General features: G+C 48.7%; 1 protein-coding gene across 1 annotated transcript; it reads left to right on the top strand.

Moving 5' to 3' along the window:
- The first annotated feature begins 6184 nt into the window (after positions 1-6184).
- Positions 6185-8773, top strand: TLNRD1 (talin rod domain containing 1). Its single transcript, XM_032175006.2, has one exon. It carries the CDS (start codon positions 7034-7036, stop codon positions 8120-8122), a length of 1089 nt encoding a protein of 362 aa, XP_032030897.1. The 5' UTR covers positions 6185-7033; the 3' UTR covers positions 8123-8773.
- Positions 8774-12620: the final 3847 nt, after the last annotated feature.

The raw sequence follows: 12620 nt of genomic DNA, 5'->3' as shown, positions 1-12620 counted from the left end.
GCAAACAGGCCTCAGGCCTCCCCTTCAATCTTAGAGTTGTGAGCTGTTAGGTCATGACCAGACCTAGACCGTACCCCTGCTGTTGTTTTATGAATGTCTATGACTTTCTGTCTGTTACTGAATAAAAGTTGTGAGCAGCCAGAGTTTGGTTCAATAAAAGGGTGCCTTTCTTGTGCAGACACTTAACAAATAAATAATTCATTAACTTATTAATGCCATAAACACTCAATACATTAAGCGTGGGGGAGAGATGCATAGATCAAGTTCCTGCCCCTACAGAGATGATAGGGTTGTAGAGAGAGTTACACCAACAGTTACAAGTACTTGACGCCACTCTGAAGCTGAGCAGGCATCATAGTAGCTACAAGGGGGGAAGAAATATCTGGGTCTGTCTGAAAGATCAGGGAGCCTCCTTGTGAGGCACCAATACATCTAATCACTCTGTAGTTACTGACTACTAGGCACCATGAGAGATGTCAAAACTTGGTCAGGCATGATTAGTATTAGAAGACCAGGGTGCCTGAAACTTAGCACTTGTTTTTTCTCTTCTTCAGGATGCTGGAAAATGGAAAATATATCCAAAGATGACTGGCCAGTAAATGAATGGGGTACAGAATTTATTAATCTGTGCAAGCAAACTTTGCCTCCATGGAGGGTGCTCTGGTAAACTACTGCAGAAAATTCCAGCTCTCCTAGACTTCAGGACCTGCATGCTCAGGCGTGCCTGCCAAGGTGTAACTGGTCCAGCACACAGGGCTCCCTCACACACCCAGCTGCAGGTGAACAGAGAGAAAGCATGGAGGGAGGGAGGGTGGAAAGTGGGACTGGGGAGGAAATGGGAGTGATGTGTGAGGTACTGCCCAGGTGTTCTTACTGGATGGGAACAAAATATACCAGAGAGCAAGAGGACATGCCAGGTAAGGAGAGTGAGCTGTTAGACAGTGATCTTGCTCCCTGGTGAACCAGGGGCTGTTGTCATGTATCACCTATGATAATGAGGGAATCTGGGGAAAAGAGGGAGAGATATAAATTCCTCTCTTTTACAATAGATAGTGAAAGGGAAATAATGAAGGGTGATGTCTGCATATGTATAAGAAAGATAGCCTGAGATGTAATTGGCCCATTTGTGTGCACAAAAGCAAAACAGAGGGACACTGCTCCAAAGGGAAAAATAATTAGGGCAGAGAATGCCTCTTACTGACCAACAGGTGGCACTACAGACCAAATACAGCGTGGTTGTTGGTCCATAAAGTGTGGGGTAGTGTGAAAGTTGGGTATCAAAACCCAGAGTGTCCAGACAGGCTCACACCTGTCATCTCAGCACTTTGGGAGGCTAAGGTGAGAGGACTGCTTGAGGCCAAGGGTGTGAGACCAGTCTGGGCATCAAAGTGAGACTGTGTCTCTGAGACTTTCTTGCTACTAAATAAATAAATAAATAAATAAATTTTTGATAGAATGAAAAGATCTGGAGTGCTTACAATGGAATACCGTTCACCCATAAAAAAGAAGGGAAATTCCCACGTATGCTACAATATCAATGAATCTTAAAGACATTATGTTAAGGCCGGGCGCGGGGGCTTATGCCTGTAATCCCAGCACTTTGGGAGGCCAAGGCAGGCGCATCACGAGGTCAGGAGATCGAGACCATCCTGGCTAACATGGTGAAACCCCGTCTCTACTAAAAAATACAAAAAAAATTAGCCAGGTGTGGTGGCGGGCGCCTGTAGTCCCAGCTACTCAGGAGGCTTAGGCAGGAGAATGGCATGAACCCGGGAGGCAGAGCTTGCAGTAAGCTGAGATGGCGCCACTGCGTTCTAGCCTGGGAGAGAGAGCGAGACCCCGTCTCAAAAAAAAAAAAAAAAGATATTATGTTAAGTGAAATAAGCCAGGCACAAAATAACAAATATTGTATGGTTCCACTAACATGAGGTACCTAGAGTAGTCAAATTCATAGAGAAAGTAGAATGGTGGTTGCAAGGGACTGGAGGAAGGGGGAGTGGGGAGCAGTTACTTAATGGGTATGGAGTTTCAGCTGGGGAAGATGAAACATTTCTGGAGATAGAGGATGGTGATTGTTGCACAATAATGTACTTAACAATGGGTAAGATGATATTATTTTACCACGATTTTCAACATAAAAACAAAACAGAATGCCCATAATGTTCTCTTATACCAAGTGGTGGATGCACCTTCTAAAACAGGCAAGAGAGGAGGTAAAAGATGTTTCCCCAATCCTTCCTGTCTCAGCCTGTCAGTTCCACTTGTCCTGCCCAAATCCTCAGTTCTCTCTTTGCAACTTGTTCACTTACTTTTCATCAAATGCCTATTCAGTGTAGGCCTTGAGCCAGTACTGAGAATGCATCCTCTAGGGGCCAGGCCATTTACCAGCTCCCTCTCATCCACTCCATTTACCTTCCCTCAGCCAATCCTCAGTCCACACATTTTCTGCTTTCTTCTCTCACTCAACATCCATTAAAAAAAAAAAAAAAAACTGTCTTAGTCCATTTAAGCTGCTATAACAAAATACCTTAGACTGGGTAATTTATAACTAACAGAAATTTATTGCTCACAGCTCTAGAGCTGGGAAGTCCAAAATCAAGGCCCCAGCATGGGCCCATTCCTCATAGATGATGCGTCCTCTATGTTGCTGCATCCTCCCATGATGAAAGGGCAAAAGAAGCAAACAACTCTCTCACACCTCTTTTATAAGGCCACTAACCCCATTCAAGAGGGCTCCACCTCATGACTTAACCTTATCTCCCAAAGGCTCACCTTGTAATACCGTCACATTGGTGATTAAGTTTTAACATATGAATTTGGGGGTCAGATCATAGCAAATACTTTTGATTTATATTTATTTTAATTTTAAGAGAGGGTTAGAAGGGGTAATAGGTAGTTTTCTAAAGAAAAAGCCGTTGCTTGAGTGACTCTAAGGGCAGACACCAACAAGCCATCCTCTAATTAGACTAAAAATATGCAACAGCAACAGACAACCCTCAAATCTCTGTGACTTAACACACCAATAGTTTACTTTGTGTTCACATTACATGTCCACTACAGATCAAGAGAGTCTGCTCCACATGATCACCTAAGCTTACAGAGGCTCCACCAACTAGAATGCAGTCTCCGTGGTAGTTATAGGAGGGTAAGAGTGGAGAATTACAGATTGGCTTTTCATTGTCTCAGCCTGGAAGTAACCTACATAGCTTCCCCTTACATTTCATTGGTCAGAAAGAACCACATGGCCCCTGCCTACCTACAAATATTGTATCTGTGAAGCCCAATTATCTCTGCTACAGGTTTTTTACTCTGTGCTCTCACTGTGCCAGCAGTGAAATTGTGGCTGTTTCTTGTGAATCTACTCCTCTCCCTGGACTCTAAAGAGTGGGGGCCTTATATTACAAATTATGTAACTTTGGTGCCTAGCACAAGACTGGTGCCCAGTGATTGTGTAGTGAATGAACAATGGGACAAAGTAAAGGTGAACCTAAAGAAAGGTGGAGGCAGTGCCTGGGAGGATCAGTTTAGAAGGAGCATCCCTATCTGAAAAATGAAGCAGGGAAGGCCAAGAAAACAATGGTATCAGTTTTAAAAATGAAACCAAACCTCACTGAATAGAGTGGACAGTCTGTGTGTAACACAACTCATGGTTGGGGTGGGTTTCCATCAACAACAAAACAGACTGCATATGTAGAAGAAAGGGAAAATGGGACCCCCAGGGGCACTACGTGGCTTTGGAAAAAAAATCTCCTGATCTTAGAGCAGCCTCATGAATAAACTAGGCACGGAAGAGTCTGACTTCCCTCTCATACGTTTTATTTATTTATTTTTTTTTTTGAGACAGAGTCTCGCTCTGTCGCCCAGGCTGGAGTGCAGTGGCGCGATCTCTGCTCAGTGCAAGCTCTGCCTCCCGGGTTCATGCCATTCTCCTGCCTCAGCCTCCTGAGTAGCTGGGACTACAGGCGCCCGCCATCATGCCCGGCTAATTTTTTGTATTTTTAGTAGAGATGGGGTTTCACTATGTTAGCCAGGATGGTCTGGATCACCTGACCTCGTGATCCGCCTGCCTCGGCCTCCCAAAGTGCTGGGATTACAGGCGTGAGCCATTGCGCCCGGCCCCCTCTCATAAGTTTTTGGAGCTAAGAAGGACTAAGGTGCAATTCCTGGGTCACCATGGGAAAACCTTGACTTATCCAACTGTTTTTTCTCTTGTAGAATATAAAAAAGGAATTAACCCTACATAATTGCTTCCTATTTCAAGTCAGTTTTATTGATTTCGGTTTGCAAAATAAGTGGGTTCATCTGGATTCTAAAGATATTTAAGGATACTTTCAGTTATAAGTAGGATGACTATCCATCCAGGTTTGAACCTGCTGTTTATGGTTAATTTATTAATAGCGTATCTTACAGTTCATTCTCAGAAATGCTTGGATATGGCCGATACATTGAAACGTCATCCTAGTTAAAAGTAACATTTTTAACCGGCTGGAGAAAGGTGACTTGGGGTTCTAGGAAGGGACAGAGGAACAAGCATCCCGTTGGCTCAGCACGCCCAGCCTGTGTTGGGCTGGGCACCTTAGAGGACCTGTTTCAGGACTGCGAGAATGGCGTTTTGCTTGGAGTAGCCCAGATGTTTTAACCACTTCCTGAAGAACAAGGTTCGGTAAAAAGAGGCTGGGGTGGGCGTGGGCTCCTGTCCCTGCCATATGCTGTCTTCCTGATCTTTGGAAGTCACTTCAAGCACCTGATCATCAGTTTCCTTATCTGTAAAACTAGAGTAATAATGTTTCCCTCCAAACGCCGTCGTATTTAATTCATTTAACAGCAGCCACTATTATTTCATTATACAGATGAATAAATAGACGTTATGAGAGGGCAAAGTGCGCTGATCAGGGCTCATAATAATTCTAACAGCTACTGTTTAGGAACCAAGTACTCAAGCAGCCTGTGCACAGTCTCTAATTTCTAGAAGAGAAGACGGATACTTGGAAAGAGAACTTGAACAAGGTCATGGAACTCATAAATGGCTTGAGAAAGGCTGATCCTAGGAAATCTGGTTCAGAACCCGCGCTCACGGCATAAGGCATATTTCAAGGGAGAAACGAGCAAGCATCTAGCACCACTCTTGGGACTCCCCATCCAGTGCTCTTTTCCTCTTTTCGTTACACTGCACTGCTGGTCAGAAACCCATCGTGGAAGCGGATCAAACACAACAAAGGGCAGGGGGCGTTGGAAAACCGGGCGAAGTCGCGCAGACCGAGATGACCCACCGGCCCCAGCAAATCACTAGGGGCCGGTATCCAGTGTCCTCCTCCCTTCAGCCCAGAAGCCAGGTCACCTTTTAGACTTGCTCTCTTGGCGGGGAGGAAGCGTGGAGCCCCCTGGTCCGGCTAAGAGCTTACGTAAGGCCCGCGGGCGGCTGCGCCCCGGTCTCCCATGGGTGTGCGCAGAGCCCCCGGCCCGGAGCAGGCCTTCCTCTGTCCGCTACCCCAGCCTCTCGGCCCAGGACCACGGGGGAGTCCGAGACCACCGGCCCTACGCCGGCGGCGTCCGCGTTGGGCGGCGGCGTCCCCCGCAGCCACCCAGCTTCCCGGGGGAGGAGCAGCGCATCGCGCAAGCATCCGGGAGCGGCGGAGGGGGCGGGAGGAAGGGCGAGAGGAGGAAGCGGGATTTAAACGAAAGGCGGTGACGCCACACAAAAGATTTCTATAGGCTCCAGGGAGGTTACGGCCGAGGCGGCGGCGGCGGCGAGCCCGGGGGCGAGGCGCGGACGGGAAGAGGAAAAGCCTCCGGCAGCCCCTGCGGGCGGCGGCGCAGCCACGGCCGCGCTCCGAGGTGAAGCCGCGCTCTGAGAGGAAGCGGGTGTTTTCCCCTCTGCCTTTCAGCCCCCGCCCTTCCTTTCAGTTTCTCCCCGCTCGCTCGGAAGTTGGCGGTTGACAAAAATGGCAGGAGCCGGGGCCCGGGCCGGTTGCCGCAGCGCCGCGCGGACCTTCTGAGTTGGCCCGGTCGCAGGGAGACTCGTGCTGGGGCGTCCGATGCGCGGGGCCCGGGGCCTCGGGAGAGCTCAGCCGCTGCGGGCCCCAGACGAGGAGGCGACGGGGATGGACTTGCGTCGACAGCCAGCGCCGGGCCGCCGGGCGCGCGGTCTGGGAGGGCGTGCCGCCGCGGCGCCGGGCCGCGCTCTGTGAACCGGCGAGGCGGGAAGGGGCCGCCGCGGTGCTCGGCACGCCCGGGCGTGGCGGGCGGGCGAGAGCTTGAGCGCGATCCGGGCGGCCGCTGTGCGCAATCAGTGCAGGCTCCCGCCCGTCTCTGACTCGGCGCGGCCGCGACAGTGCCGGCCACACCCTCTGCCCTGCTGCCGCCGGCGCCGCTTCCCGAGAGCGGGAGGCAGGAGATGCGCCCGGGGCGGCCGCGCGTCCCAGAGAACCAGCCCCGGCCGCCGTCGCAGGGAAGTGCCGCCTGGCAGGGTCACGGCGCCTGAAACCCACGTGCGCCGCCGAGCCCGAGGTGGCCTCGAGCGCGGCGGCTGACAGCACAGCCCGCCTGAGCTGCCTCCCGCGCTCCTCCCTGAGGAAAGGATTTTGATTTGAAAGGAAGGAAGGACAACTCCCAGCTTCCCCGTCCCGCCCTCCCCACTCCGAGGGCCGGGCCAGGCCATGCCCAAGAAGGTGGCGGCGAACCAGCAGAAGGGACTTTCCTGGCAACCCGGCGACGAGGAGCGCGGACAGTGAGTTTGCTCTGCCCCGGTTCATGGTTCCTGCAAGCCCACTAGGAGGCCGAAAGCTGCAGCCCCTCCCCTTGCCCCGAAGAGCCTTCCGCGTTCTCTGGCCCTCGGGCCCACCCCGCGCCGCCCGGGCTCCCGCCGCCGCAGCCCAGTGCCCTCTGCCCGCGGCGGTGGATGGCATGATGGTGCGGGGAAAGCACCGCGGCCTTGGCCACCTGAGTCGCGACGGCCGCCGGGGCGGCGGCAGTGGCCGCGGCAGCGGCGGTGGTAGCGGGCTCCCCAGCGGCATGCCAGTGCCCCCCGGGCGCGATGGCTAGCGGCAGCGCCGGGAAGCCCACTGGCGAGGCGGCTTCTCCGGCTCCTGCGAGCGCCATCGGCGGGGCCAGCTCGCAGCCGCGGAAGAGGCTGGTATCCGTCTGCGACCACTGCAAGGGCAAGATGCAGCTGGTGGCCGACCTGCTGCTGCTGTCGAGCGAGGCGCGGCCCGTGCTCTTCGAGGGTCCCGCCTCCTCTGGTGCCGGCGCCGAGTCCTTCGAGCAGTGCCGGGACACCATCATCGCGCGCACCAAGGGGCTCTCCATCCTCACCCACGACGTGCAGAGCCAGCTCAACATGGGCCGCTTCGGGGAGGCGGGGGACAGCCTGGTGGAGCTGGGCGACCTGGTGGTGTCGCTGACCGAGTGCTCGGCCCACGCGGCCTATCTGGCGGCTGTAGCCACGCCGGGCGCCCAGCCCGCGCAGCCGGGCCTGGTGGACCGCTACCGCGTGACACGATGCCGCCACGAGGTGGAGCAGGGCTGCGCCGTGCTCCGCGCCACGCCGCTGGCCGACATGACGCCGCAGCTGCTGCTGGAGGTGTCGCAGGGCCTGTCGCGCAACCTCAAGTTCCTGACGGACGCGTGTGCCCTGGCCAGTGACAAGTCACGGGACCGCTTTTCACGGGAGCAGTTCAAGCTGGGCGTCAAGTGCATGAGCACCAGCGCGTCGGCGCTGCTGGCCTGCGTGCGCGAGGTGAAGGTGGCACCCAGTGAGCTGGCGCGCAGCCGCTGTGCGCTCTTCAGCGGGCCCCTGGTGCAGGCAGTGAGCGCCCTGGTAGGCTTTGCCACCGAGCCGCAGTTCCTGGGTCGCGCGGCAGCTGTGAGCGCCGAGGGCAAGGCGGTGCAGACCGCCATCCTGGGCGGCGCCATGAGCGTGGTGTCGGCCTGCGTGCTCCTGACCCAGTGCCTCAGGGATCTGGCGCAACACCCCGACGGGGGCGCCAAGATGTCGGACCACAGGGAGAGGCTGAGGAACTCGGCCTGCGCCGTGTCTGAAGGCTGCACCCTGCTATCTCAGGCTTTAAGGGAGAGGTCTTCGCCCAGGACTTTACCGCCAGTGAATTCCAATTCTGTGAATTAGCACCCCACCCCCATACCCCTTCTTCCACCCCCAGACTAAAGGAAGATACTTACTCTCTGCCCCTCTCCATTTATACCAAAGAAATCATAGGTGAAACCCTCTACCCTCCCCAACGTTAAATGCTCGAGAGGAATCTTCCACAAGGCAGGGCCATGCACACAACCTGCACACGCACTTGGAGGGCCCAGGTGTCTGTCCACCAGCCCCCACGCAGTAGGGACTGGAAAATGGAAGATGTGTCATCTGCTGGTTATGTTATCACTCCCACCCCGTACCCCAGCCCGTCTTCCGGAATTTCTCAACTAAATTTGATTATTGGGCAGGAAGGAGGTCATGGGTTCATTTCATTTTTTTGTGTGTGTGTGTTTTTAATTAAAAGAAAGGTTACCTCAGTTTTCATTCCTTAGACATGGATGTAGCTACCTTTTTTTGTACGTCTTTTTTTTTTTTTAGCAGTCGTGTTGAATTAGGAGTATACTTGGTGTGGAAAGAGTATGAATTTGCCATGTGATTTGCAAATGGGGGGAAGCTACTGTGAGCGTGTGTTTTTTTAATTTACACTATAGAGTGATTTTTTTTCCCCCAACGTCAAGTTTTTACCTTGCATGTACTGGAGTATTTATTTCATCTATTAAAATGTTATGTTTCTCAGATGGCTTTTTGCAATTATTGTTGATTTTTCAATAATTGTAATTTTGCATGCTGCATGTCATGTATGGGAAGGGTCTGTGGGAAGGCTATTTCAATAGCAGTGAGGTGGGCCACCAATTCCCAACCCTTTCTACTTTTTCCTCAAGAGAAAGTGCTGCTCAAGAAGTACTCCCTTGAGCAGCCTGGAACTGAAGAGAGGACTATGTGTAACATTCTATTTTAAAAGGCAGGTGACACAAATGGGATTGGGTTATGTAGAGTGCTTGGGACGGTTTTGTCTCATTTTTCCTGGAAAGTGATTTAGTTCCCCTTGTCTCCACTTATCTTTCCATCATCATGAACAGTGGCTCAGGCTTCTTGAATTCTGATTTGTATTCTGCCTATCATTTTCAGATTAAATCCTAATCCTGTGTGGTATGCCAGCCTTCCCAACTCAGAGTCTCTATGGATGGAACTGTAAAAGTACTGTACATCAAGTGAGAATAGTTAGCATCTTTTATGTACACAGGTCTATTCAGACAAGATCCTCATGATTTTAGAAAAAATATAGAGAGGGTCCTAGACTGCTTAATAGAGGAAAGAAGTATCCTGGAAAGCTTGTTAAGAACGTTCTAGAGCCACAACGTAATTGTAGGCCAAGGGCTTATTTTCGTGACCTTGATCTAAGATAATGCCATGGTTGATTGTATGTTGGAAGAATCTTTGATTGAAATTTGGAGTAATATTAAGGTAGTTTGTCTTTTCTACAGACATTTTTAGGAGTCTTTTTATGTGAGTGGTGGTGGAGTGTATAGTTTTGTTGAACCTAGTTAAATTCTGAATATCTTCCCACTAAAAGCACAACAAATCTATTTACAGTGCCTGAAGCCTGGGAGGGCCACATGAATAAAAACTCGCTCCATTTACATTTTTCTTGGGATTTGTTGTGCTTAAACCTTTGCAGTTCCCACAGATCTGAAAAGAAAGCATTTTTCACTGTAATACATTAAGAGAGAGAAAAAAGTCATATTGACTGTTTTACTTGTTTGAATCGCTGTTTTTATTTTACAAGGACATGAAATGCAACGTGTAAAAGTCTTTAACCTGTGTTGGCTAAGGCTAGGACTGTTTCACCGCCCTGAATTTGAAATTTGAAAAAGTCTTAAAGGTAGGGTACTTAAACATTTTTTAAAAAATGACCATGGGAGCAGTTTTTCTCTCTTAAATTCTGGTAAACTTCGGGTTTTTGAAGACTTTAAAAGATGAAAATGACCTTGAGCATCTTTATTCCTTTCCTCTGCCCTTTAATGTTGGGATGGGGTTCAGGATGAAAGGGAGGTGGGATTCTAATTCATGTGCCAGTGACAATACTGCATGCATATAGAAATTTTTATTTATTGAATGTACACAAGTAATGATAGAGTTTGATTATATGGTTCATTTTCATTTATCCTATGCAGATCACAAAGAGTAAACTGAAAGGAACAAACACCAAGTAAAATAAGGGCCAGAAATCTGTAAATTTGGTATTAGATTAAGAAAAAAAGAATTGCCAATTTTTTCCTGGACTCTTTCCTTGCAGAAGCAATTTTCAGGACAACTGAAGCCAATTAAAAAAAAGAAAATCACTTTCCCTATCTGTTTGGATGAAGTTAACTAGCTAGTCACTAACTGACTTTTGAAACCTCTTACCTAAATGATAGTTGCTGTTGGTGTTTCTGTATGCTCTACATTTGGTCATGTAACATGCATAATCTCTATCCTCTGAAGTTGATCAAAGTTCTAAACTTAAGTGTTTTCACTGCTCCTGCATCCCCCACCTCCCATTTATAACATAAAGTTCAGGGCTTTTCTTCCAGCAGGTGTCTTGAAGTGAATTCTGCTTGTACTTTTTTTCTAGCAGATTTCAAGAAGCCAGAGTGAGGAATGCTAGGCAAGGGAATTGGGCACAGGTCTTTGACATTTTAACTTTTCTCGAGTGTCCCAGGTTGCTAAACTTGTTTTTTAAATAGCCCCTGATGTTTAAAAAAAAGCAGCGTCTCAGACCTATTTCATAATAGGGTTTAATAAGGTCAGCAGAGATACTGGTTCCAGGAATAAAATCAGAGTGGCCTGTTTTTCTTGTTTGCTTTTTAATTTTTAAACTAGGGTTAATTTAAGACATTAATCCTTGGGTTCTTCTGACTCCTGAGGGCAAGTTTTCTTACACAGGCTTAATGCACATCATCTTGACCAGGGAATGTTGAGAACCTTCTTCCTTTGAATGGTCATGAGAAAAGGAAATCATGATTGCTAAGTTCTTTGGACAAAAGACATTATTTATGATAGTCAACTCAGTAAATGGAACAAAAACAGTCTTTCAAACATAAGACTTAACCAGAAAAAAGCACAACTCCATCTTTCTTTGCCTGTTTTAAGCATAGCATTTATTATCCATTCTGGGTGATGTTAGGAAACACAAAAATTATGTGTGTGTATTTGCTTTCTTCCCCACCCCTCACCACACCCCCACGCCATCCTCATTTTTATAATTCTGGAAGCATCAGTTACATCTGATTGGTTATTTTACACACACTTTTTTCCCTGTTGCCAGGTGGGATCGCGGCACTCCTCACTGCAACCCACCTCCGGTTTACCCTTTCTGCCTCACCTCCTATACTGGACTACAGGTCCCCCACCACCCTGGCTAATTTTTTTTTTTTTTTTTTTTTGTTTTATAGAGACAGGTTCACTGTGTTACCAGGATGGTTCACTCAGATGATCCACCCCCCACCTCCAAATCTGGATTACAGGCTGACCACTGCCCCCTTTTTTTTTTTTTTTTTAAATGGATTAAGATTAACAGCTAATTTTAACAGAAACACCTGTTTTTCCGAATGAATTTGACTATGGTAACATGCAGATCAGGCAGAGGATTTGAAAAATGACTGCGAAAATTCTTTCTGAGCTTTGCTCAGTGAACGTGGAAGGATTTAGAGAAGAACTCCTTAAAGATTTAGTAGCATTTTCACCTGGGACTGTTCCTTGGGCTGCCTTGTGGTTTACAGCAACTGGAAGAGGCTTTAAGGAGACCATCTCTGAGTTTCCAGTGTGGGCACAGGTATTTGTGTTCCTCCCTGGCAAATTCTTGTCTTTAATTTTTTTTTTTTTTGCTAGGAGTATGTATGCAATTAATTGCTCCATTTTGACTAAGCAGCATTTTACTTTAGAGTTCTTTAGATAGGTGAGTTGTCTGCTTTGACTTCAGTGGCAGAAGGCTTTAAGATTTAACTGTCCAGGTATTATAAGGAAAAAGTGTGATACTAGTGTCTATGATTGCGGTCAATTTAATTTAACTGTGGACCCCTTAAGGTTAAGGGCTATAGTGCCCAACATATGTGTAATTTTTTTTTTTAAATGAATCTGTATATAAGATACTTGCAGCAAGTTTACATAAGCAAGTAGTAAAGTTGTTCCTGGAAATGAAAGTTATAATGGTCATTAATTCGGCAAATATTTACTGGGGACCAACTGTGTGTGCTACTAGACACTGCTGGTGCTGGTGTGCAGCTGTGAGTGAGACGTGTTTCCTCTTGGGAAGGCTGCTGTCTAGACTCAGACCAACCTCAGCTTGGTCTGTGGGACCCTCAGCCTCAGTCTCATCCTGGGCCCTACCTTTAACCTATTCCATCAGAAACTCTTGAGGTGTGGCAATCTGTGTTTTATCAAGCCCTCCCAGTTGATTCAGATGCATGCCCACGTTGGAGAACCACTGCCCTACAGGGGCTGTGGGTTTCTTTTTTATTCTCTGTCAGGTCTGAGTCTAGAGTACTTCTCTATCAGGAGGCATCAGCATTTCTGCAAATTACATGTTTGCTCGGGTAGTTTT

This window comes from Hylobates moloch, unplaced genomic scaffold (assembly GCF_009828535.3).
Source record: "Hylobates moloch isolate HMO894 unplaced genomic scaffold, HMol_V3 SCAFFOLD_14, whole genome shotgun sequence".
Taxonomy (NCBI): Eukaryota; Metazoa; Chordata; class Mammalia; order Primates; family Hylobatidae; genus Hylobates; species Hylobates moloch.
The sequence above is the reverse complement of the archived record's forward strand: the minus strand, read 5'-3'. Positions and strand labels throughout refer to the sequence as shown.